The sequence below is a fragment of the Leucopleurus acutus genome (assembly GCF_964270905.1).
Source record: "Leucopleurus acutus genome assembly, chromosome: 3".
In the NCBI taxonomy this organism is placed as follows: Eukaryota; Metazoa; Chordata; class Mammalia; order Artiodactyla; family Delphinidae; genus Leucopleurus; species Leucopleurus acutus.
The window spans coordinates 75,488,328-75,515,995 of NC_139145.1; the positions used below are offsets into that span (position 1 = coordinate 75,488,328).

At 41.1% G+C, this 27,668-nt stretch overlaps 1 protein-coding gene across 1 annotated transcript in view; it reads right to left on the minus strand.

Annotated features, from left to right (window-relative positions):
- SNCAIP (synuclein alpha interacting protein) overlaps positions 1 to 27,668 on the minus strand; it is a gene marked incomplete at both ends in the record, with an annotated part of 80,692 nt that overhangs the window by 49,269 nt on the left and 3,755 nt on the right. Inside the window, one exon of the mRNA XM_082837209.1 lies at positions 10,479 to 10,551. Coding sequence (XP_082693335.1) covers positions 10,479 to 10,551 — 73 coding nt within the window. The remainder of the gene's footprint in view (positions 1 to 10,478; positions 10,552 to 27,668) is intronic.

Below are 27,668 nucleotides of genomic sequence, written 5' to 3' on the forward strand. Positions count from 1 at the left end.
GTAGCAAGGATTGATGGTGAAGAAAGAAGTCAAAGTATTAGTTCATGGTTGTTAACCCAATGAAACATAAAGGTGGCCCGACCTGGCTGGGGGCTGTTGAGATGGAGATAAGTGGACAGATGGGGATAGGCTTTGAGCACAGACGACTCAGGACCTGCTGATAGATGGAGGTGGAAATGAGGGAAAGGCAGAATCCTGGCTTCGGCCACAGAGTGGATGTTTCAGTAAACTGAGTGCTGATAGCTGAGGGGGGTCTGAGGAGGAACAGGTTGGGGATGGGGATTCAAGAATTCCTCTTCATAATTCCACAAGGCATCCAATGGAGATATCGAGTGGGTCATTAATTAGGAGGCTAGAGTGATGAGGTGAGTAGCAGCAGCAAGTAGGGGGCATCTGAAGCCGTGAGAACGAATGAGCTATCAACCCAGAGAGACTTAGAGATTGAGAGGAGAAAGGATCCTACTGAATACTTCCATACCACTTGGATACGTAAAGGTCAAGTAGAGAAAGGAGAGGAGTTGCAAAAGAGACTAAGGAGATGTCAGAGTGTTAGAAGAAAAACAAGGAATGAGGTGGTATCACAAAGCCATGGGAGGAGAACGTTTCCAGAAAGGCACGGCCAATAGCCTCAAATAACACAGCAATGTCAAGCAAGACGAGAACATCAGTGTCAACGGATTTGACCAACGGGAAGTTCTGACCTTCCCAAAAGAGGTGGAAGCCATACTGGAGATACTTAAGGTGAACAGGAGGTGGAGGACTACAGATCGAGGTTCCGTTAACTCTCTAAAGCATGTTGGCTATAAGTGGGGCCTGGGGTGGGAAGAAAAAGGAGCAGAGAATTAGGGTGGAGCCACCAGAGCAGTATTGTTTGCTCGTTTTTTAAGACAGGAAATAATTAGAGAGTGTTTGTATGGTGCAGATAAAACAGGAATCAAATATCCAGAGAATATCAAAGTGTCAAACCAAATGAAGAGAAGCAAAGCAGCTGTCCCAAAGCTCAATTATGATACAAAACCCAAAGAAGTCGGCTTCCTTTTCACCTCTTTACACATTCAGTCATCCATCCTACCTCAGATGTGTATGTAGCACCAGCAGTAGGCACTGGAGATACCATAATGAACCAAATTACCCAAAAGAGATTTTATTTAGTCTACTAGAGAAAACTGATATTAAACTACATTACCAATAATTTTTAAAACACAGATATTTAAAGAGATGGAAAAGTACAGGGAGCTGGGAGATAATATAGTAAGTTGGGAGAGGGGTTCTAATATAATCTAGGCTTGCACTGTCCAAATAGGAACCACTAGACACCTGTGGCTATTAGGCACTTAAAATGTGGCTGGTGGTACATATCAAAGTGCAAATAGTTTTGATTTATTGGGATAAATATAAGGTATTATTAAATTAATCTCATCTACTTATATTTTTTCGTATGACTACTAGAAGAAGTTTAAATTATGGAAACGGCCTACACTACATTTCTACTGAACAGCGGGAGTAGGGTGAAGGGCTGTGAGGAGGTGACCTTGGAGGCGAAAGGAGAGAAGGACATGTCACGTGAAAGAACACAGCACATCTGAGGAACCGAAGGAGGTCCCTTGATGAGACTGGCAGGCAGAAAGCAGGAGGAGAGCGGCATGCGAGGAAGCTTGCTGACCCAGGAGAAGAGTGCTTGAAGACCACGTAAGAGTTTCCCACTAAGAGAGTTTCCCACTGTGTATCTTGAGAACCATCTCGGGGAACTATTGCTTGATTCTGAGCACAGAGTGACATGATACCTCATCAGGGAAGACGGATTAGCACCAAAGGTGGCCTAAGTCAGCACTTCTCAAAGTCGAATATACACAAATGAGTCACCTGGAGAGCTTGTCAAGATACAGATTCTGATTCTGGAGTCTGGAGTAAGGCCTTAGGGTCTGCATTTCTAACAGCCTTCCCAGTGATGCTGGTGGTGCTGGTTGCGGTCTCGGAGTGCACTGTGAGATGCAAGGGCCTGAGCAATCGATGCCACAGAAGGGTCTGGACTTTTGGAGATGATTCTTTACTCTCTCCGAGGATCCTTCAACTATGAGATTCTAGGATTCTGTTTCTATTACTTGAGTTTTTTAGTGATTTTTTTTAGGGTAAGAGTCAGGGCAAAGAAGGTATGTGGACAAAGCGTGCTCATTTTAAATGGGAAGAAACTGCCCACTGGGAGACAAAAGAAAAAGGATACACTTTCAGCAGGATGGGGTGCTCTCAGAGACTCTATGAAGATCCAAAACCAGTAACAACCCTCCCTCTCTCCAATCCTACTGTTGCCTTGATTGGGAACATGGGGCAGGGAAAACCGCTTCTCCCTAATGACAGGATTGACTTCTGAGAAGGAAGTCACTGCGGGGCCGCACAAGGTGAAAGGCACTTTGCTTCCGTACCGGTTTTTCCTTGTCCCTGTGCTTCATTTCTTCCCCTTCCTGCCTCCATGATGCTTTTCTCTCTACTTCTGAGTTCTCATCCTTCCTTACTGCCCATTCCCTTGAACTCATTTCTACCAAGAGATTTCCCCACCAGTTTTGAGGGGGGAGGTATGTTTCTTAGAGTCCAATAAAACCAAAACATGGGAAAGGAGACTGGGTCTCTTCCCCAGAGTTTTCTCTCCCTCTAGTACTGCCTCATTCCTGACTTTGTTAACTCTACAACCTTCCAGAAAGTCAGGGAGCTAGGGGACTTACATCAGCTCAGTGCTTTGTGACCACCTAGAGGGGTGGGATAAGGGAGGGTAGGAGGGAGGGAGACGCAAGAGGGAAGAGATATGGGGACATGTGTATATTTATAACTGATTCACTTTGTTATAAAACAGAAACTAACACACCATTGTAAAGCAATTATACTCCAATAAAGATGTTAAAAAAAGAAAAGAAGAAATGTTCAAGGAGAGAAGAGGGGACAAAGATGCACTGTATTTAAGCTCTGCCACTGCCAGCCCTTTACATTATTTTTGACACTACTAGAGTTTATTTTTAATTTTTCTATCACCCCCTGCTCCTATCTTTCCCCGCATTGACTTCATATCCCTTCTTTCAGAGACATAAGCAAAATGTTAATGGATTAAAAGCAGACAGAGGGGGCAGATCCGCTTTCCTAAGTTCTGTGGTTCATTCAAAGCGTTGGCCATACACATTCTGCAACGGCAGAAAAAAGCAGTGGATAAAACTGCCCTTATGAAAACGAAAAATAGAACTACCCTATGACCCTGCAATCCCACTACTGGGCATACACCCTGAGAAAACCATAATTCAAAAAGAGTCACGTACCACAATGTTCATTGCAGCTCTATTTACAATAGCCAGGACACGGAAGCAACCTAAGTGTCCATCGACAGATGAATGGATAAAGAAGATGTGGCACATATATACAATGGAATATTACTCAGCCATAAAAAGAAACGAAATTGAGTTATTTGTAGTGAGGCGGCTGGACCTAGAGTCTGTCATACAGAGTGAAGTAAGTCAGAAAGAGAAAAACAAATACCGTATGCTAACACATATATATGGAATCTAAGAAGAAGAAGAAGAAAAAAGTGGTTATGAAGAACCTAGGGGCAGGATAGGAATAAAGACGCAGATATAGAGAATGGACTTGAGGACATGGGGAGGGGGAAGGGTAAGCAGACGAAGTGAGAGAGTGGCATGGACATATATACACTACCAAATGTAAAATAGCTAGCTAGTGGGAAGCAACCGCATAGCACAGGGAGATCAGCTCTGTGCTTTGTGACCACCTAGAGGGGTGGGACAGGGAGGGTGAGAGGGAAGACGCAAGAGGGAGGAGATACGGGGATATATGTATAGGTATAGCTGATTCACTTTGTTATACAGCAGAAACTAACACACCATTGTAAAACCATTATACTCCAATAAACATGTTTAAAAAAAAAATTTGCCCTAAGACAGGAATAAAGACACAGACCTACTGGAGAACGGACTTGAGGATATGGGGAGGGGGAAGGGTGAGCTGTGACAAAGCGAGAGAGAGGCATGGACATATATACACTACCAAACGTAAGGTAGATAGCTAGTGGGAAGCAGCCGCATAGCACAGGGAGATCAGCCCAGTGCTTTGTGACCGCCTGGAGGGGTGGGATAGGGAGAGTGGGAGGGAGGGAGATGAAAGAGGGAAGAGATATGGGAACATATGTATATGTACAACTGATTCACTTTGTTATAAAGCAGAAACTAACACACCATTGTAAAGCAATTATACCCCAATAAAGATGTTAAAAAAATAAATTAAAAAAAAATTGCCCTTATGTTATGATGACAACCATACAAAAAATATGCCTCATGAAAAAAATACTAGAAAGAAATACAGCAATTTTGTTTTGGTAGCATGGTTAATTGTAGTTTTTACTATTTTAAAAAAATGAATTATGTCACCTTTATAATTATAATTTTTAAAGAAAAAACAAAAATACTTATTTGACTAACATTCTCATCTATATGCTTTACTGTATGTAAATTTTTACTTCAATTAAGTAGATTTTTGTCATAAATGTTAGATTCTTTGCTGCATCAGGGTGAAGTGTTCATTTTCTTGATTGAGATCTTAGCAAATGTGTTTCCTGAATCTTTGAGTCCATCTTATATTAGATCATGTGAAATGGATTAATCAGCAGGCTTTTCAATTTAAACTGCTATACCAACTTTCATGCTTTTAGCATGAAACCTTAATAAAATTGGAAACAGGAGGTTTGTATATTTAGCATCATCAGCTATGTCACAGCGTCAATAGGATAAATTTCATGTCAATGTATTATTTTCGGTGTTGGCCAAAATCCTTGAAAATCTTAGAAAACCATACATTTTCAGAGTTTATCACAAAATTTGCAGGCACAGGGCTAAAAGTATAGCAAATCTGCAATGTTTCTAAATATACATCCAAAACAGCTTTTACCAGATACTGAGTTTAAAAAGTATGATTTTCAAAAAAAAAAAGTATGATTTTCCTTTACTCACTGTCAGACAAGTGACTTCTCTACTATTTAGGTATTGAAAACCCTTCAGGATCTCTTCTCAAACACACTCCAGGGCCATTTATAACTGTTACATAACCGAGTTTCCCAACCTCAACACATCTAAGTTCTTAGATGCAAAGCTGCATTAATATTTATATGCTTTCTTTCATAAGAAAATTATACAATGAGCTGAGCAGATACATATTCTGAAAGAATCACAAGACATGTAAAGCACCATGAATTGAAACAAATGTGTATCTGAATGTCCAATTAATTAAAAGAAGCTCGAAGTCAATGAAATTGAATATGTTTGATTTGAATACCATATGTCGATTTAGTATTAGTCCTCATACGGAGAAAATATAGAGCAGAGTTAACATGCCCTGCCTCATGCTGTCCTCCTTTCCTACATGAGGAGCAGGGATTAAGCAGAGAAAACATGCCAACATTTAATAAATAACACCCTTTTAGAGGTGCAAATTTTTCACCTGTAACTTCCCTAATGCTAATCCTTGCCCCACTCCACTAGCCGTGCGTGGTTCCTCGGACTACAACTGCTCTTCAGTTGCTCAACTTCATAGGGACTCTGTGGTCAGCAGAACTGGTTTCAAATGCAGAACTCTGGACAAATTATTTGCCTTCTGTGGGCCTCGGCTTCCTCATCCATAAAATGGGTATAATAATGGTCCTCCCTCAGAGAATTATTTTGAGGACAAATAAGCTGTGCACAGAAGACCTGGCCTAATGCCTGGTATGCTGAGCACGTAAGAAGTAACTGGGAGATCTCAGTAGCACCTGTGCAGCTCTAAGCACCAGCAAAGTTTGTTCTCAAGCTTCTAATTCCTAGTTCTCCCCCTCTCTCCTGCCTTCCTATGGTATCTGCAAGTCCTTCACACTTGTTTTCAAAACTTCTTTTTCTCACAAAAATTCAGTTTAGGCATAGTGTAGTGTAATTGATGGCAAAGAGTTTAAAATATTATCCTTGTCAGGGGAAATACAGATTTTAATAGGAATCCGTGCTTTTGGCTAAAGGAAGGGCACTCCCGGGGCAGACTCGTGGGCGTCAGTGAGCGAGTGGAAGGTGCAGGAATGCTGCCCCAGGCCTCTGACAAAACACCCTGCCATCATCTGCCTTTCTCAGAGCCCACTGTGGAGCTGACCCAGGGCCCAGGGATGAAGTGGGTGAGTCCTAGGCTCTATGTCTCATAGAGAGGCTCCCAAGGGCCAACAACTGGGCTCATTCGCACTCCTGTTCCTCTCAGAACACTTTAAAAATAACAGGCAGGAAGGGGAGGCACCAGTCTTGCCTTTGTAGCCCAAGAGCGAAGGCAGGAAAGGTGTGTGCTGAGTCCTGAGGTGGATCTGTGTGGTTGACAGGTTCTGATCAGACCATACGGGGAGCAACCTTGGGTGGAGTTCTGGGTGCGCCACTTTTAAGAGGGATGCTGGTAAATGCGACAGCCGCGAGAAAGCAAGAAGCATGAGCGGGATACACTCAAAACTGTGGAGGGAAACTTTAGTGTGGAGAAGACAAAACCAAGGGTGACTGCCACCTCCAAACACTCAGTGGCACCCTCGCCCAGGAGGAACTGTCCTTCCCTAAGGTGCCCTAGGAAAAAGCCAGGTGTAAGGGATGGACATTTGAGGGATGTGTAAGGGATGTAAGGTGTAAGGGATGTAAGGGATGTAAGGGATGGACATTTGAGGGATGTGTAAGGGATGTAAGGTGTAAGGGATGTAAGGGATGTAAGGGATGGACATTTGATTTGGGCTGAAGAAAAATGAACCTTTATGAATAGGCAGCTTTGTGAGACTGTGAGCTCCCTGTCACTCACGTGACAAAGTACAGGCTGATGACCCCATCAGGATAATAAGAGTCCCTCCAAGATCTGATGGACTTTGGACTACATTACTATTATTATTGGCCTTTAAAAATTCACTTATAATTAAAACATTTTCATGTAAATGTATAGAATAGTTGAAAGAATGAAAACAGTACAAAGAACACCTGTATACCCTTTACCCACATTCATCCCCTGTCAACACCGTACCCTTCTGCTTTTATTATTTGCACTTTCTCACCTTCTCTCCCTCTTAAACTAGATGGCTTTTAGGGTCCCTTCTTCTACTGAGAGTTATGATTTTCGGCTTCTTTCCAGGTAATGGGATTTTAGAAAAATTGGGATCCTGCCGTCAGCGCTCCTCACAGAACTTAGAGTAAAATCTGAACTCTGCGTACCATGACCCTCAGGGCCCTGTAGAGTCTGACCCTGACCGGCCCCCTGGCCTCATCCTCATTTTGATTGCCCCATGCAGCCACATTGGTTTTCCTTTTCTTCCTCATCCATGCTAAGCTCATTTCTGACTCAGGGGCGCTGCGCTTGCCTTCACTGTTCCTCACTGGCTTTCCCATGGCTGGGCCCTAAGAATGCTCCCTGATCCCCCAAACCCCCCTCCCTCCCCATCCACTGTAAGTTACTCTATCACATGCCTCATGTCATCTCTTATCACTATCTGGAAAAACCTGGTTTACATCTCCATTTGCCTGCCTTTTGTCTGTCACCCCGCAGAATGTAAGTGCTGTTGAGAAACAGGGCCTTGTCTACACCTTGCTTGTTACCCTGTCTTCAGTGCGTGCATAGGACAGAAAACACAAAAGTTATTTGAGGAATGAATAAATAAAAGAACAACTGGGTCCAAGAACATCTATCTAGTCAAAGACATGTTAGTACAGGATGGGTGTTAACATTTGACAACCTACACAAGACAGAAAGTGCCTAACAAACTTTAGAAAGGTCAAGAGACACATCTTTACCCGGTGGAGTATGTTCTAAGTCACAGGAGGTTTAGGGAAAAGTTCCCCCAGAGGGTGCCCCATCCAGAAGAAGATGTGGACCCTTCTCAGAAGCCAATGTGTCTTGTGCCACCACCTGTTCGAAAAGACTACCACAAAGATGGAAACTGTGCAAGTGATCCTGGAGCAAACTCCTCCTAGGTTGTTGAAACAGGAAAGACTAAGGGGATGCGTTGGGGGTGGAGGGTTATTTCCACATCTGCATGCCCATGAAACTAACTGAGACTGCCTCAATTCTTTCAGAAATGGAGGGTGAAAACTTTACTATGTTGAGATTTCTTTCAAAGCGGCTCACAGATAATTCTACAGCGGTGCTTTGGAAAGATTGATTTTTCATGTGTTCCTTTTTCTAGGATCCCTCTTGCTCTATTAGAAAGTGGTTTACAACCTCCAAATGGTCCATCAAATTGGAGGTGTACATGTGATTCCATTAAAGAGGCCTGAGTCTTTCCCTCATATATCCATTTCCTGTCAGGTCTAATTATTGGTGATTACCTTGAGCACTGGATATTTGCTCTGGGTGAGTTTAAAGGCTTCTGAACTTGAAATTGGCCTCCTTCTCAACCACAGAAGAAATGTCTAACATCACCTACTGTGGAATTGACTACAAGTCACAAGACCTGGAGAAAATGGAATAAACCAGCCCCAGGAAAATTCTTTTTAAAAGCTTCGGTTAATTCACTTAACTTGGTAAGCAAGAGAAGCTATTTAACAGAGAAAAGAAATGTTCCACTTCATCGGTGAGGGAAAATGCTAGCTTTTAAAGTTTTAAAAGGAAAATATCTTAAAATTAAATTACTATCCCTAAGTCTAGCTATATGACAGTATATGTAATGGATAAGACAACAGACTCTAGAGGCAAACTTCCTGGGGTTTGGATCCCAGCTCTGTAATGTAACTGCTGTGTGACACTGGGCGAGATAATTTACCTCTCTGCTCTGTGCCTCAGTTTGCCCATCTATATAATATAAACATCTTAAGAGTACAATACTTAGCTCACAAGGATTTTAGGATTAATTGAGTTAATACGAGTAAAGGGCTTACAGCAATACCTAGCACGTTAAGCACTACTGAAGTGTTTGCTATTATGTCTTCTCTCTTGCCCCATCTCCAATTAAAAAAAAAAAAAAAAAAAGAAAGAAAATCTTGTATCTACAAAGTACCTTCGGATACATCACCTAATTTTGATCCTAACAGTAGCCTGGCAACATTGGCAGAACAAGTTTCTTTTTTATTTTATAGATAATGAGTCACAGGCTCAGGGTCGTATAACCGATAGATGTCTGAATGCTGACTCAGACGGAGGTCTTCCGACTCTGAGGCCGGGGGCCCGTCCACTGCGTCTGCTGCCCTTGTCACTGATCACAGAGGTTTAACTTTGAACCTGGTGATGCCTTTTAAGGAGGCACATCCTGATAAGCCTTATGGCCAAAGCCTCTGTTAACCCCATAGATACTTGAGTGCATTTGAAATAAGAAAAATTTTGTTTAAATGGAGGTAAATGAAAACTTTTATTTGAACTTCAAACTATCTTCTGTGATGTTTCTGATCCAAACATTGAAGCATGACTTTCACTCATACAAAAAAAAAAACCAAAAAAAACAGAGATAAACAAACCTAGATAGACTAATTATTTTCCCCATCTCATCTAAACAAAATGTTGAAAGAAAACAAACGTCCCAAGAGAAAAGTAAATTAGCTTTGCACAGTCCTTTCAGTTCGAAAGGCCTAGAGTTCTAGCAGCTGCATAGGTAAGGACGATCTATTTATTTTCAAACACAATACACACAATTCTAGGGTTATCTTAAGTCTTCCATCATCCGTGGTTCTCAGGATTCTAGTTACTATCAGAGGTCCAGCTTTGGCAAGGTTAATGGTGATGCCTTAGAGTAATTACTTGGAAAAATAATAAACATCATTTCACAGTTTAATGCTATGGTATCATTCCCATCAATATCCTTTTTTATTTTCATTTTTGCCCACCACAGAGAGAAAAGCAGAGAGGCTTAATTTGATTTACAGAGGGAAAAACAACCCTGAATGTACTTTTTTTGTCAAGGGTCGGGGGTGTGCAGGGAGAAAAGGTCAGCCAGCTGGTTTTCATCTATACGCCATAATTCTCTGTTTAGTTTACACTATTAAACTCCAAAGCTTTGCTTTAATCTTAACTGTTACAGTATGCCTTACTGCAGATTCTATCATGTCGCATCCCTGATAGGGTTTCAGACTTTGGCAAAGCACCATCCCCCAAGCTGGTCCTTGCCATATGGGTAGTAAATGCATCCAACATTTTTTCATTGGCGCCTGCATCATTATGTTTTGTCACCAATGGTTTCTCGGGTTTGCAGTAAATTGCTGCGTATACTGTGGTTTGGAGCTGCCGCAATGATCGCCTACATTTATTTGTAAACAGCTGAGTCCTCATTAGGGCCTCCCTGTCCGGTTAGTCTTTGGAGGATGACCTAACATCTGTTTGTTGAGGGTCGGGGGTAAGTGGAGAAGCCATAAAAGAAAAAGAAAACAGAAAGCAGGAGCAACCAATGTGAGGGGGAAGGGATGCCAGGAGGAGTCCCCCCTACACTCTAAAAGGCAGGATAAGGAGAAGAGGCGGGGAGCAAAACTTACCTGATCTGTCTTCGTTTTGCGAATCACATCTTCGGCACAGTTCCGGGATGGTCTTGAGTGACGTGACTGAATACTGAATGGGAAGCCAGAGGAGGAAAAAGTGTAAAGTAGCAATTCAAAATAAGAGCATTACATTCACTCAATTGGCCAGAAAATCAAAACACAAGAAGGGATACTTGAGTACAACACATCTCTCTAGAAAGTCTATCTAATTTTACCCTAAATGGGCTGCTTGGTGATCTGGCAGCATCCCAGACTCTACCTATAAGCATGTAAGGAGATGCAGATTAAAAAGAGGGCTGGACAGTCCTTTAGCAAATAAGGTGGGGTGTATCTAGCAGACATTCTGTCTCTTCTGCTACTTGTACAAGATGGAAGGATTTTCTGTCCTTGACATTTTCCAGAAGATGGCCACAATATTTGCACTCTGAATCCTAAGAGTGAATCTATGTGTGGGGAAAAAAAAAAAAAAAAAGCCAAGAGGAGGAGCCCCCAGCTTCCTGCAGCATCCAGGGCAGCCAGGAGCTGTATCTCCTGGACTACAGAAATGTCCCTAATGTTGCTACTTGCCACAAATTTTACTGTAATCTCCATGGGAAATACCAGGATAATGCTATGAAAAGTGAGAAGAGCATGGTTCTGTGTTTGAAAGCTCATCTGTTTCATGAATAGATTAGTCTGAATTGAAAGAAACCACCTTGCAGGCTCAGTCCCAGCACCAACTCAGGGGCCGGCTATCAGGATAACAAATTATGACATAAAGGGGCATAAAATCAGCAGAGCAACAACAAATTTAAAATCAATAACTATGATGTATAGGGACGAAGTTTGATCCCAATCAAGCTTTCTTTGGAGAAGCGTGTTTTAAAACAAAATAAATAGGATGAACTCTGTCTTTAATCAAAGGCCAAGTCAGGTCCTGTCTTCGATCATACTTTAATTCATAAAATACAGCTTTCTAAAAATAATTTGCTCTGTACCTTTATGAAACAATGCTGTTATGTAAATGACCATGGATTCCGAATGACTTCACTGTTACAAAAGTGGAAAGGGGATTGAGAAAAAACATTTAATCTAAAAGAAAAATGATCATGGGAAACTCATTAGGATTATTCTAGCATTACAAGTGAGGAATGTGTAATTAGGACACATTTGTCAATACGAAGGTGCTTTAGTTAGCTTGATGTTGACAGATGAAGCGAAGTGTCTACATTGAGACCATCCCCATGCCCCACCCCCGTGCTTTCCACCCAGCATCAGGACAGCAAGACAGAGAGAGGCGCAGTTGGACCTACTGTCAGTTCACCAATTGCACATCACAAACAAATTAAATTTCCAGTACTTCCAAGCGAAAAATGAAATCTCAGATGACTAATTAGAGAAATTACTCTTACCTGTCTGATGCAATAACATCCTGTTTATGTCAGCCATTCTTCAGAGACTACAGGTGCTTTAGCAAAATGCATTCACATACTCGAGGGCGGGAGAACTGCCTCTTAAGCCAAAAATGAACTCCAAGGATTTTATTCCCCTTTTATATTATGCTCTTTGGGAGTGGGGGGCAGGTAACATAGGTATAGAAGGCATTTTTCTTGTTCCTAATAAGTTACTTTATGTTTCTGGCCAAGTACCAACTCTCTAAGGAAATCTGGTAGCTTCTTGAGACCAGCTGGTACAGGTTAAATAATTACACAGTTTGTAATTCAATTAAAATTGGGCCTTTTGTTTTGGTTGCCATGTGCCCCATGAAAGCACCCTTTGGCAAAGTCTTACCCTCGTTCCTTTTTTTTTTTTTTTTCCTTTTCTTCCAAGGCAAAATTTTAGAAAGAGGAAATTTCAGATTGATCGTGCTTAAATATAGTTAATGATAAGTTCAATAAGTTGCTCAGCGGGCTTAATGATATGTATTTGACTAAACCGGGTATGCTGCTATCTGCATTTCCAGCCACATGCATCCTGTCACCTCCCACCCCAAAGTCAGACATGTCACGATCTACAATTTATTAGCTTCACCTTCAGCTCCTCCAATGTGACCTCAAAGGTCCACAGTATGCAATCACTTTTAATTTGATGAGGTTTAAATTTGAACAACCCAGGCTGCCTGGTTGGTGTAGGGACTGAGCTCCAGGCAGAGACTAGCCTGGCTGAGCCCCATCCGCTGCCTCAACCTGCATCACACCTGGCAGCTCTGCCTCTTGATCCATGGTCACACAGGAAGCTGCTTTTGTGCGGGCATTCATGTTAGTAATTTGGGAATAATGCCATTGAAGAAAAAGTCAGGTGCTGCTCCTGGTCAGGGAAATAAAAAGTATAATAATCTAAGAAAAAGATGATGTGTAGGCCAGAAAATCAGTTTTGGATAACTGTAAGGGTATATGGAATGTCAAATTCAACAATGACTCCAGTCTACACTGTGAACAAATCTACCATTCTTTACAAGGACACACAAGAAAAAAAATCAATTTGTAGATTTCTTTCAGCAAGTACACTACTCTTTGCATAGAAGATAAAGCTTAAGAGAGTGCTGTATAGATGGTTAAGTTGTGATATGAAGCGATACAGTGGAAACACACAATTCACAAAACAAACATGCAAAAAGTTTTCATATTAAGCAAATGACCCAGGAAGTCTCTTTCACAAGTGCATTGTGATACCATCTGGGAGCTGAAAGGGAAGACTTCCCAGGCCTTCATTCCAGTTCACAGGACAGATGGCCTTTTATAAGGAGCTGTTAGGTCGCCAGCCCACTGCATTCTCAGGACAATGGCCAGCTCCCGGGGTAGCAACTACTGTTATTTTAGCCTTAACAGAACCAAAGACCCATGTACCTTCCCTGTCTCTTGATCCCAACCCAAGCCTTTATATTCTGTTCCCTTGATTCCTGTTATCCTTGGGTGATAAGAGAGGAGAGGGGCTTGCAGATGGCTGAGAAGTATTATATTTCCTACCTCTATGTTGCTAATTTATTCTTTTTCTAAACATCTTTCAGTGGAAACACCCTTTTTGATCCAAACTTCTTTTCCACTCCTCCATCATGCCTCAAGAAAAGCCCCTGCCAAAGGTTGAACAGTTGTCTCTGCTTCTTCAATGTCCCTGTGCATTCAAAGTTCAGTTCCCCTTCAGTTCCTTTACTCCGGGGGCCTCCTTGCCTGCAATGCCTTCCTCCGGCCAGGCAAATGCCACTGCTCTGCAAGGCCAGCTTGAGTTCTGCATTTTCTGCGAAACCCTGGCTGATTGCTTCAGCCCTTACTGACCTTTCTTTTTTAATTAATTAATTAATTTTTTAATTGAAGTACAGTTGATTTACAATGTTGTGTTAATTACTGCTTACAGCAAAGTGACTCAGTTACACACACACACACACACACACACACACACACACATATTCTTTTTCATATTCCTTTTTTTTTTTTAAGAGAAAAGAAATTTATTCCCTCACAATTCTGGAGGCTAGAACGCCAAAGTCAAAGTGTCTATAGGGCCATTCTCCCTCTGAGGGCACTAGGGAAGAAGGTTTCCTTGCCTCTTCTAGCTTTGGGTGGTTGTCAGCAATCCTTGGTTTTCCTTGACTTGTAGACACACCAGTCCAATCTCTGCCTCTATCATCACATGGCATTCTCCCTGGGTATCTGTGTCTAAATTTTCCTCTTTCTTTTTTTTAATTGGAGTATAGTTGCTTACAATGTTGTGTTAGTTTTTGCTGTGCAGCAAAGCGAATCGCCACACACATACATATATCCCCTCTTCCTCGGATTTCCTTCCCATTTAGGTCACCACAGAGCATTGAGAAGAGTTCCCTGTGCTATCATATTCTTTTCCATCATGGTTTATCACAGGATATTAAATACAGTTCCCTGTGCGGTACAGTAGGACCTTGTTGTTTATCCATTCTCTATATACCAGTTTGCATCTGCTCACCCCAAACTCCCACTCCTCCCTCTCCCACCCCCTATACCCTTGGCAACCACCAGTCTGTTCCCTAGGTCCATGATTCTGTTTCTGTTTCATAGATAGGTTCATCTGTGTCACATTTTAGGTGGGTGCAACTAGAGATTATCATGCTAAGTGAAGTAAGTCAGAAAGAGAAAGACTCTTTTCTGCCCTTGATAAAAAAGCACCTTGCCTTGTGAAAGACAAGGCAAGGTATTGTTCCCTTGGGCTGGGCTGTTGTTCCCTTGGGCTGTGCTGGCTCCCACAAGTGCCTAACGGAAAGGATGATATCCTTGACTTGTACATATGCATGGCACACAATGACTTATTAACTATTTGCCTGAAATACTAAGCTGTACACACATTTGATTAATCCCTGGGCTATTAATCCCTGGGCTAATAATCCCTGAGCTAATTAGGAAGACGATCATTAATGCGTGGTCATGAAACTGTAGAAGTTCTTCTATAACAGGTGATGCTGCGTCTTGTAAGCCTAGTTGAAAGGGATATGCCATGGAGATATACAGGATTTTCACTTGTGATTTAACTTTGACAAAGTTACGTAAGACTTTACTAATACCTCGCTCATAAAGAAAGACATAATGGTTATGATGTTGGCTTGAAACCGATTAGAGGGGGTTCGATTCCTTCCTTTCTTGAATATTTTAGGTTGACGTATACTGGTTCTTCGAATGTATGGTATGGTGGAGGACATCCGTTTAGTCATTCAAGGTTTGTGGAGGTGAGGTCTACTGCTAACACTTCTCGTTTAGATGCGAATGCTTCTCAGATAATGAAGATTATTAGTATGACTGCTGTTAGTGAGATAAATGAGCCTATTGATGAGATGGTATTTCATGTTGTGTAAGCATCTGGATAGTCGGAATATCGGCGAGGTATTCCAGATAGGCCTAGGAAGTGTTGTGGGAAGAATGTTATATTTACACCTACGAATATAATTATGAATTGGATTTTTGTTCATGTTGGGTTGAGTGTATATCCTGAAAATAGTGGGAATCAGTGGACGAAACCTCCTATGATGGCAAAGACAGCTCCTATTGAAAGCACATAGTGAAAATGAGCAACCACATAATAGGTGTCGTGGAGAATGATATCTAGGGATGAGTTAGCTAGGATAATACCGGTTAAACCCCCTACTGTGAATAAGAAAATAAAGCCTAGAGCTCATATTAAGGCGGGAGATCATTTAATACTTCCTCCGTGAAGTGTTGCCAGTCAACTGAAAACTTTTACTCCTGTAGGAATTGCGATAATTATAGTAGCTGATGTAAAATATGCTCGTGTATCTACGTCTATTCCAACTGTAAACATGTGATGAGCCCATACAATGAAACCCAGGAAACCAATAGAAACTATAGCTCATACTATTCCCATATACCCAAAAGGTTCTTTTTTCCCTGAATAATAGGTAACGATATGTGAAATTATTCCAAAACCCGGTAGAATTAGAATGTATACTTCGGGATGGCCAAAAAATCAGAACAAGTGTTGATATAAGATTGGGTCCCCTCCTCCTGCTGGATCGAAAAAGGTTGTGTTTAGATTTCGATCGGTTAATAGTATAGTAATTCCGGCTGCTAAGACAGGTAGTGATAGTAAAAGTAAGACTGCTGTGACCAGGACTGATCAGACGAAGAGAGGTGTTTGGTATTGGGTTATAGCGGGTGGTTTTATATTAATAATAGTTGTGATGAAGTTAATAGCTCCAAGGATTGAAGATACACCAGCTAAATGCAGAGAGAAAATAGTAAGATCTACTGAGGCTCCTGCATGTGCTAGATTTCCGGCTAGAGGGGGATATACAGTTCAGCCTGTACCTGCGCCGGCTTCAATTATTGAAGATGCTATCAGTAGTAGAAAGGAAGGGGGGAGTAGTCAGAAGCTTATGTTGTTTAGATGAGGGAATGCTATGTCAGGGGGTCCAATTATCAAAGGAACTAGTCAGTTTCCAAAGCCCCCAATTATGATAGGTATAACCATAAAGAAAATTATTACGAAGGCGTGAGCTGTTACTAGAACATTATAAAGTTGGTCGTCTCTGATAAGTGTGCCAGGTTGACCTAATTCAGCACGAATCAACAAGCTTAGACCAGTACCCACTATTCCTGCCCAGGCGCCAAATAGTAAATACAGGGTACCAACGTCTTTGTGATTGGTAGAGAATAGTCATCGGTTTATGAACATAGGTAAAATGGCCGAGTAGGCATTAGACTGTAAATCTAAAGACAGGGGTAAAGTCCTCTTTTTACCAAGTCCTGTAGTGAATGATCATTTTGAATTGCAAATTCAAAGAAGCAGCTTCAATCCTGCCGGGACTTCTCCCGCCTTTTTTTTCTCGCGGCGGGAGAAGTAGATTGAAGCCAGTTTACTAGGGTATTTAGCTGTTAACTAAAAGTTCGTGGGAGATGTATCCCTCCAATCTAGTGAGGATTTAGCTTAATTAAAGTGTTTGATTTGCATTCAGTTGATGTAAGATATAGTCTTGCAATCCTTATTGGGCAGGGGTTAAGTAAAATTATACTTGCTTAGGGCTTTGAAGGCTCTTGGTCTTATTTAACCTAAATCCCTATAGTAGGACAAAGAGTGCTGGTGTAAGGGGTAGGAGTATTGTGGATAGTACGATTGCTGTTGGTAGAAGGGTCATTTGTTTTGTGGGGTAGAATTGTCATTTTATTTTTATGTTATTGGTAGAGGGGAATAGGGTTAATGCTGTGGAGTAGGCAAGGCGCATGTAGAAGTATAGGTTGAGTAGAGCTGTGATGGCTGTGAGGGTGGGTAGGATGAGAGTGTCGTTTTTTGTTAGTTCTTGGATAATTATTCATTTGGGTATAAAGCCTGTGAGTGGAGGAAGTCCTCCTATGGAGAGTAGGGTGAGTATAGTAAAGGTTGTTATAAAGGGTATTGTGTTTCATGTTTGGGATAGTAGTAGCGTAGTGGTAGTGGAGTTTTGGATGAGTAGTATAAATATAGTGAAGGTTATTACAATATAAATTAATAGGTTTAGTAAGGTGAGGGCTGGATTGTACAGTAAAATAGCGGTTATTCATCCTATATGGGCGATTGATGAATAGGCTATAATTTTTCGGAGTTGTGTTTGGTTTAGTCCACCTCAACCTCCGATTAGAATTGATAGGAAGGATATAGTAATTATCAGGTGTAGGTTGATTGATGGTGAGATTTGGTAAAGGATTGAGATAGGTGCGAGTTTTTGTCACGTAAGTAGAATTAGTCCTGTGCTTAGGGGAATGCCTTGTGTAACTTCTGGTACTCAGAAGTGAAAAGGGGATAATCCTAGTTTAATGGCTAGAGCTATTGTTATTAGAATAGATGCTGTTGGGTCGAATAATTTTATGATAGTTCATTGGCTGGAGTGTATTAGATTAATAATAATTGCTAATATAAGTAATGAGGATGCTGTGGCTTGTGTTAGAAAGTATTTGGCTGAGGCCTCTGTGGCTCGGGGGTTAGGTTTTTTCATTATGATAGGAATGATGGCTATTATATTTATTTCTAGTCCGATTCAGGCGAACAGTCAATGGGAGCTAATGGTGACAATTGTTGTGCTTAGGACGAGGGTTGTTAGTAGGGTGATAGAGATGAATGGGTTAATTAGTATGGGAAGGATATGAACCAACATTTCCGGGGTATGGGCCCGGTAGCTTATTTAGCTGACCTTACTATAGATTATGGTGTAGTGTGGTAGCACGGAGAATTTTGAATTCTTAAGGGTAGGTTCGATTCCTATTATTCTAGAAATAAGAGGATTTAAACCTCTATTATTTACTCTATCAAAGTAATTCTTTTGTCAGACATATTTCTTATTTTATGTTTGGGGTGGGATGCCTGCTGTTATGATGGGTAATGAGATGTGTCATATGCAGAGAGCTAGTGTCAATGGGAGGAAGTTTTTTCAGAGGAGGTGTATTAGTTGGTCATATCGGAATCGGGGGTAGGATGCTCGGATTCATAGGAAGGATATTGTTAGTAGTAGTGATTTGACGATTAGATTTGTTGTGCATAATTCTGGTGCGTAGGGATCGTGGAATGCTCCTAGAAATAAGATAGTTGTGAATATATTTATTATGATAATGTTGGCATATTCTGCTAGGAAGAATAGGGCAAAAGGGCCAGCAGCATATTCTACGTTAAAGCCAGATACGAGTTCCGATTCTCCTTCTGTAAGATCGAAGGGGGCTCGGTTAGTTTCTGCTAAGGTGGAGATAAATCATATTATAGCTAATGGTCATGAAGGGAAGAGTAGTCATAGTTTTTCTTGTGTAGTGTTTAGTGTAGATAGAGTGAAGGAGCCGTTTATTAGAAGTACAGATAATAGAATAATAGCTAGTGTTACTTCATATGAGATTGTGCTACTGCTCGTAGAGCTCTGATTAGAGCGTATTTTGAATTGGAAGCTCATCCAGATCATAGGATAGAGTAAACAGCTAGACTTGATATTGCTAGTATGAAGAGTACTCCTAGGTTTATGTTGATGAGTGGGTGTGGTATAGGTAGGGGAGCCCATATTGTGAGAGCCAAGGTTAATGCAAGTACGGGTGCAATTATAAATATGGTGGTGGAAGATGTGGCTGGTCGTAAGGGTTCTTTAGTGAATAGTTTGATTATATCGGCGAAGGGTTGTAATAGGCCATATGGGCCTACGATGTTTGGTCCTTTTCGGAATTGTATGTAGCCTAGGATTTTGCGTTCTACTAGTGTTAGGAATGCTACAGCTAAAAGAATGGGAAGAATGAGTGTTAAAATGTTAATTGTAAACATTTGTTGAAGAGAGGATTTGAACCTCTGAGTATAAAAGCTTAAGTTTTATGCAATTGCCGTACTCTGCCACTTCAACAAAGCCCTGATCTCGGGCAGGGTATGTTTGCGCTAGATTATTAGGTTGAGACTGGGTCACTAATTGTTTGAAGGCGCTTTTTTAAAGTTGGCCTTATTTCTCTTGTCCTTTCGTACTGGGAGAAATGCGTAATAGATAGAAACCGACCTGGATTACTCCGGTCTGAACTCAGATCACGTAGGACTTTAATCGTTGAACAAACAAACCCTTAATAGCTGCTGCACCATTAGGATGTCCTGATCCAACATCGAGGTCGTAAACCCTATTGTCGATATGGACTCTAGAATAGGATTGCGCTGTTATCCCTAGGGTAACTTGTTCCGTTGATCAAAATTTTGGATCAATAAGTGATACTACACTTTGGCTGGTAGGCCTAAGTTTTAATCACTCGGAGGGTTTTTTATACTCCGAGGTCACCCCAACCGAAATTGTCAGCTCATATAAAGCCTTGTTATCCCTTGGTGGTATTATTTTATGCTTTTTGAGTTGATTAATTAAAGCTCCATAGGGTCTTCTCGTCTTATCGTGTTATCCCCGCCTCTTCACGGGGAGGTCAATTTCACTGATTAAGAGTAAGAGACAGTAAAACCCTCGTGTGGCCATTCATACAAGTCCTTATTTAGAGAACAAGTGATTATGCTACCTTTGCACGGTCAAGATACCGCGGCCGTTTAACGATTGTCACTGGGCAGGCAGTGCCTCTAATACTGGTTATGCTAGAGGTGATGTTTTTGGTAAACAGGCGGGGTTTGTGTTTGCCGAGTTCCTTTTACTCTTTTTAATCTTTCCTTAGTGCACACCTGTGTTGGGTTAACAGTATGTTTAATAAATAGTTTAGTGTTAGGTTATATTTATTAGCTGTTAACTATCAGTATATTATCAGTCACTGATATAAGCTTGTGCAAGGAGAAAATTTTTCTTGTTACTCATATTAACAGTATTTCTTCTATAGTTAAATAGATTAGTCCAATAGTCAGGCTAGGAGTTATTTTATTTATTGTTGAAATTAAAACCTATTTTTATTGTTGAGCTTGAACGCTTTCTTAATTGGTGGCTGCTTTTAGGCCAACTATGGTTTAAGTTTTATATTACTCTCTAGTAAAGGTTGTATCCATTTCTAAAAAGCTGTACCTTTTTAGACTAACAGTTAAACATACGTTGAAACTTAATATGGTTTTTAGTATTGTTTAATGTTGAACTGAAATTCCTTTCTTGGACAACCAGCTATCACCAGGCTCGTTAGGCTTTTCACCTCTACCTACAAGTCTTCTCACTATTTTGCCACATAGATGAGTTTGTTCTAGTTACTGCTCATAAGTAGCTCGTCTGGTTTCGGGTAATTTAACTTAAGGTCTCTTTGCTAAATTATTACTAGTTAAATCATTATGCAAAAGGTACAAGGGGTAAACTTTGCTTTTTTCTACTTTTAGTAATTCTTTCATCTTTCCCTTACGGTACTTTCTCTATAGCGCCATTGATAATTAAATTTCTATCTCCTATACTTTAGATGTATGGTAAATGTTTTATTTGATTGACTTATAGTAGTAGTGATGGGGAGGAGTATGGGCTAGATATAGTTCAAGATGTGCACAAGTTGTGGAATCTTCTAGGTGTAAACTAGATGCTTTATTTAAGCTACATCTTGTTTATCCAAGCACACCTTCCGGTATGCTTACCTTGTTACGACTTGTCTCCTCTTGTACGCTTGCTTAGCATGCGTTAGCGATCTGGGGCTTTGCTGTGGCACTTGAGGAGGGTGACGGGCGGTGTGTGCGTGCTTCATGGCCTTATTCAATTAAGCATTCTATTCTTAATTTACTGCTAAATCCTCCTTTAGTTTTTAGGTTTCATAAAAACTTTCGTGTAAGTTTAAGGGGTGTTCTTGTCATAGAAAATGTAGCCCATTTCTTCCCAACCCATAGGTTACACCTTGACCTAACGTTTTTACGTGCAATAGTTGTGCTTACTTTCGTTCCTTTTTTAGGGTTTGCTGAAGATGGCGGTATATAGACTGAAGTAGCAAGGATTGGTGAGGTTAATCGTGGTTTATCGTTTACAGAACAGGCTCCTCTAGAAGGATATGAAGCACCAGGGATTAATAGTCCAGGCTATTATAGACGGTCAAAGGAGTTCTTTCATAGTTAGGTCGTAAGTGGCAATTTCTTCCACGCTTCCATACTTGCTCTAAAATTAAATAGCTTTCTAAAATGCAAATTTGACTAGGGTGCTTCTCTATTTCAGATCTTTCAGTGGCTCTGCACTGCCTGTAGGAGAAAGGCCACATGCCTTAGCATGGCACGTGCAGCCCTCCACGAGCTCAGACATCTCTCCCCACGGTTTTCTTCTTCTTTTTTTTGAATCTGCTGTTCTTCATCTATTTAAAAATCTTTATCCAAGTATAATTGATAAACTTTAAAGAAACTTCACATATTTAAAGTGTACAGTTTAATGTGTCAGCATATGTATACACCCATAAAATGATCACAATCAATATAATGAACCTATCTATCAATTCCAACAATTTCCTTGTGCTTCCTTGTAATTCCTCTTCTCTACTTCTCCATGACATTTTTCCATCCTCAGGGTACTTTAGTAACAGTAAATTTCTTGTGGCTCCCCCACTATATCTTCTCTGAGCCTCCCAGATGGAACTTATCTCAGCTTCCAAAGTGTGGTGTCCAGACCGGTGGCATTAACACCATCTAAGAACTTTGTTAGGAATTCACATTCTTGGGCCTCATCCCAGAAACTTTAAGGGCAGGGCCCAGGAATCTGTGTTTTCACAAACCGTTCAGGTGATTCTGATGCATAGCTAAGTTCAAGAACCACTGCTCTTTATTTCCTTATCTTGGGCATATGTCCATTAAAGAATCCATCATGTGACATTTCATCTATATGTTCACATAATTTCTTTCTCTGCTTCCTGAGGGTGTGGACAATATTTTATTTACCAAAGAAACTAGGTACTTGTTGAACTGAATGAATTCTCCTATGTAGCCCATAATTTGGGTGGCAATAATAATACTAATAATGGTAGTACTTAATATTTATAAAGCACTAATCTTAGAAAATTCCATAACTACCAGTCTAGCAATGTAATCATGCTATATTTAAAAGAATAAACACTTCTCATATATTAACAGCATGAATGCTGGCTGATGCCTTAGCTTTGTGTATAAAGACAATGGATTTGGAGCCAGAAGCTCTGGATTTGAGTCCTACTTCTGACATTTATTAACTCTGTAGTTCTGGACAAATAAATCATTTCCTATCTTTGGGGCTCAGTTTCTTTATGTAGAAAACACAGATAATCATAAGAGATAATGTAAGTGAAGTCAATTTGCAAGCTGTAAAACGATGTTAAATGTTCTGGTCTCTTCTCTCAACTCATTTTTCATGTGTGTTCCTCATCTTCGTGCCTCTCATGATTTGCAGCTCAGTATATCAAGATGTGAGAACTGATGAGGCAGGAAGAGGTGAGCCAGGTTCGGACTGGAAAGGAAAAAAGGAAGGACAGCCAGCCTGTCTCAGCACCTTATTTGGCTTCTTTGGTCTTTCCTCATCCAAGAGAACCCATGGCCAAGAGCAGACATTGAAACTTAGCTTCACAAACTACACAGAGCTGCTATGACGTAAGACAGTCCGACACGTCCCAGCTTACATCAATGTTGTCACTCTGCCATGCAAAACAGTTTGAACGTGCGTGGGATTCATAATAACCGACTGTGATTTCTACATTGGGCTTTGGGGATCTCTGACCACCCTACGTACTATTCGGGACTGAAAAGCTTTGGCTTTTCCTGAGAAGTGCAGACAGTTGGGTGAACAAGCAGGCATTACTCAAATGGTCATGAGCCACAGAAAATGAAAGAACTAGAATCCCAACACCTTTTCAAGCTAGAGACTTTTAAACAACTTAGGTCGCATTAAGTTTCCAAAAGAAACACTTAGGCCAGTCATCCGAACAACTATACTAAAATTCATTGTTTCTCACGTAGCTTTCCAAAATTCAAGCAGGCCTCTCCACAGTCACACAATAAAATGACAGAAATGTGTCCACGCAAAGCTGGTAGTGAAAGCAAAGACATGCAGCTCAAGTGAGTTTTTCAGAAGCACAATACTTTCCTAAAATTGTGACCTCCTCTCCAATGGCCTGACCTCCCAATTCAGGAAAGGAGGGTCCTGACTTCATGCCCTCCCTAACAGATCAGGCTCTGTTTTCCCTTCTCTGAGGATGTGGTTACTCACAGGGCACGCCTTCATCACGCTAGCTCGCAGCTTGTGCTCAGATCCCCTCCTCTCCCGTCTCAGACTCAGGCTCTGCCCTTTTCTTCCCTTCAGCTACTCTCTCAACTTCAGCTCTCTCCTCTGATCCCATAAAATTAAAGAAGCACCCCTGCCACCTCAAGACATGCTGCCTCCTCAGTTGGCCGCGGGTGGAGTTTCCTGCTCCTGGGTTCACAGCCATCTGTTTTGAAAGAACTGCCTTGGTTCTTTTTTTTTTTTTTTTTTTTTTTTTTGCGGTACGCGGGCCTCTCACTGCTGTGGCCTCTCCCGTTGTGGAGCACAGGCTCCGGACGCGCAGGCTCAGCGGCATGTGGGATCTTCCCGGACCGGGGCGTGAACCCGCGTCTCCTGCATCGGCAGGTGGACTCTCAACCACTGCGCCACCAGGGAAGCCCCTGCCTTGGTTCTTGTCTCCACTTCCTCACCTCTGCATTCACTCCTCCAGCCACGACGACCCGCCATCTGTGCTATCACCCACAGGCACTGCTCTTCTTATGGCCACTAAAGAGTTTTAACTGGAAAATCCAGTGGCACTTTTCAAACCCTTCTCTTTCTAATGGCCTATCTCCCACTCTGGACCACTTCCTTTTTTAAATTCTTTAAATCATCCCTCCCCCTCTTTTTAATCTCCCTTAGTTTTCTTCCTGTATCTTTGAAAACTCCTTTCCAGTCTCTTGTAGAAGCCTCTTTTTCCTCTCATCTCATAGGACATACATCTGCACAGTTCCTTCCTTGGAACATTCTTCCCTTTCCACATTCCATGTTTCACAGGTGACCTCACAGACTCCCACAGTTTCAACTGCCACCTCTACATAGTACAGATACTGGTGATCTACATGTTCATATAAGTATCCCAGTCTGATTTAAATACATTTCTTTCCACCATTCAGGCTCTATTAAAGAAAATTATTGTGAATAATCCTCTTTTCAAATGCATTTGATTTTTGCTCTTGTTCCTTGTTTTTATCCTATGTTCCAAGAGGTGCTTAAAAAATTAATAATCATCAAATTCTTTTATGCTAAAACATTGCTTGTGGTTGGTATTTGGGAAAATTCAGTAATTCGTTCTGACCATATTAAGAGTATGCCAGGAATGACTCTACTGTAATGCTACACATATTGTAATATGTGTAGTCAGCCAAAAGATTAAGATCCACATTGGTGAAGGTGATGAGAGCATAGTACTGAATGATCCTCACCTGCTGTGAGAAGTGGTCATGGATGGGAAAAGACGGGGGTGAATGAGGGTGGCCACAGGTGACCAAGGGACTGGGCAGAAGTCATTTTCAACACCGTGGTTACATACATGGATTCCAGAGCTAGACTGCACGTTATAGCCTGGCTTCACCATTTTCTAGCTAATTAAACTTAGTTACTCCATCTCTGTCTATCATCAGTTTCTTCATCTGTAAACAGGTACTCATGGTATCTACATCAGAATGTGGCTGTGAAGATTTTTCAGCTAATAATGTAAAACATCAGGAATAGTGTCTGATGCACAGTATGTGTTCAATAAATGTTAGTTACTATTATCATTTAATTAAAAAGTATCAAAAATGAGCATTTAGAAATGAAGCCAAAATAATGGTAACTATTGAGGCAAAAATTACAAAAGACTTAGAAAAGAAAGTTATCTCACAGTAAGGCAGATAGATGGCTGGCTTTACATCTTGTTTGACCTCAATGATTGCCTGGTTTTAAATGTGAGCCAATAATTAATCACTACCAAAATATAAAGACTGACTGTCAAGAATGGAGTTTGATATTGTGATTAAATGTAACCTACTATTAAGTCAATCTGGCATTTCATAATAGGCTCAATTGTTATCATAGTGTATTGTAAACTCTGTGAGAGCACAGAACAAGTCTGTGTCATTCACGCCAAGCCTAGAACCATGCCTGGTGCACTGTAAATGTTGAACACATGCCTGTTGAGTAGACTGACATAAAATCTAGTTGTTCATAAATGGTAAATAGTTTGTATAAATAACCTGCATAGTCAATCTAATAAATGCCATGACTGTTGGGCAAGATGAGAACGTTCAGGGCTATCTGCAAAGTGAGAGAAGAGCAAATTAAAAAATCTGGCAGCTGCTCATTCTTCTTGGAAATCACTCTATCCATAAGGTTGCTCTCTACCACCTCAGGTAGAGATATCAGTCAGGTCCAAGATTCGGAGTCTGAGGACCTGGGTTCTAGACCTGGACTCTAAGAGTAGTTATGGGACATGAATTTACAATTCATTTTGCCTGGATTAGATTATTCCTAATTCCTTTCCTGGCAGCTATTAAGAAAATGGTAACACATATATAATATTAGAACAAGTGTGAGGTTTTGGATAGTGGGGAGGCTGGAGAGGGGACCAATGAGAGGTAACTGAGATTTGAATACAAGATATTGAAAAAAGAATACTGAAAAATGTTGGGTCATTTTGAAAAGCTGATGAAACCAGATCCTACTGAGAAGCACTAAGAAAAGTTTAAATATAAGTAAGTTTAAAATAAGCACGGTGATGGCTTGGAAGGCAGGGCTGATTGACGGGGACGAAGCGAAGAAGGGATGGAGGCAGTCAGAGGCCACCTAAACGTCTTGGTCACATTCTAGGAAGCAAAAAGGGAAGGATAATAGGATCTTATACCGATCCCTTGCTAGAGAGGAGGGGCAAGCCAGGTTCTCTGCACCTGGAATATCCTTCTAGTCTTTTTCACACCTAAGACTGGAACAAAAGCTGTATTCTTTACCCTCCCTAACTCAGTATCTAAGTCCACTGTGATAAGCCCTACACACCCTTTCTCAAGGTCTCCCACTGCTGTGAAGCAGCTCTCGATCAGAATGTAATGAAATCTGGGAAGTGTTAGTGGAATGACTTGAGCAAAAGGTAGTGCACACAAAACAGAGGGGGTCAGGTATTTTAGTGCAAGAGATGCCCCGTCTGTGGGATGGGAAAATGTAACTCACTGAGAGTGAGATTTATTTGCTGTAAGAAGTTATTTTTCTACCAGTGATTTAAGCACCTTAGGAAAATGAATCCACATAAGTCTGTGCTATTACTCTGGGTTGCAAGGGCTTGGGTCAAAGGGGATAATAAAGTGGAAGGACACTTATTTATCTTGATCTCATTTGATTTGCACAAAACATCGGCTATGCAATTTCCAAAAATGTCAACTTTCACCAAAGCCGCAGTCATGGTGACACAGAAAGGCAACAAAATTTGTGTGCTGTGCTGAGGAATACAGCATTGCACTTAATTCTATTTATGTGTGTGTGCACATATGTGTGTGTGTCTATTTACCTGTACATGTTTATATGTACATGTAGGTATTTGTATACAGATGCGCATATACATGTATTTATGTCTGTATATAAATATGGGTGTGTGTGTTTACATATGTACATATATATAAATGTTCATACCTTCTCCATAAAATCCAGGACGCTAGGTAGAGATGTATTATTATCGTTTTACAGATGGAAAAGTTGAGGAACAATAAAATTAAGAGACTTGCTTAAGTTCTCCTAGTTTGTTTTCATTTTATTTATTTACACTATATACCAACTCCCTTACTTCCAAAAAGCACTTTGCAATTGCTTCAATGACAGTTGGGGATAGTGATAGGTGAGATGACTGGTCCAGAGATGATTCTACTCAACCAAGTTGCCCAGAAGAGAAAGAGTAACACAGTCAAACAGTTCTGTATCAAAATCCTGGCCCGGCCACTTACCTACCTGTAACCTTGTGAAAGTCAGACTCTCTCTCTAAGCCTCATTTTTTCATCGGCCAAACAGGGGATAAAAATAGGGCTTGCCTCGCAGACTTGATGTGAGGCTTAAACAGGACCAGTGTTTAAAGAGTTCAGTCGGTGCATGGCATGGCCAACATTTGATGGCTCACGAGTGGAGCGCTGCAGTGGATCTGTGGTTTGGCCTCTGCTTTATTCAGTCCTGCGTATAATCCTATTTTTGAGGACAGCAAATTGGTCTCTCTTCATAAAATAAATACATCACGGGGGACACTTCCCTGGTGCCACAGTGGTTAAGAATCTACCTGCCAATGCAGGGGACACGGGTTCGAGCCTTGGTCCGGGAAGATACCACATGCC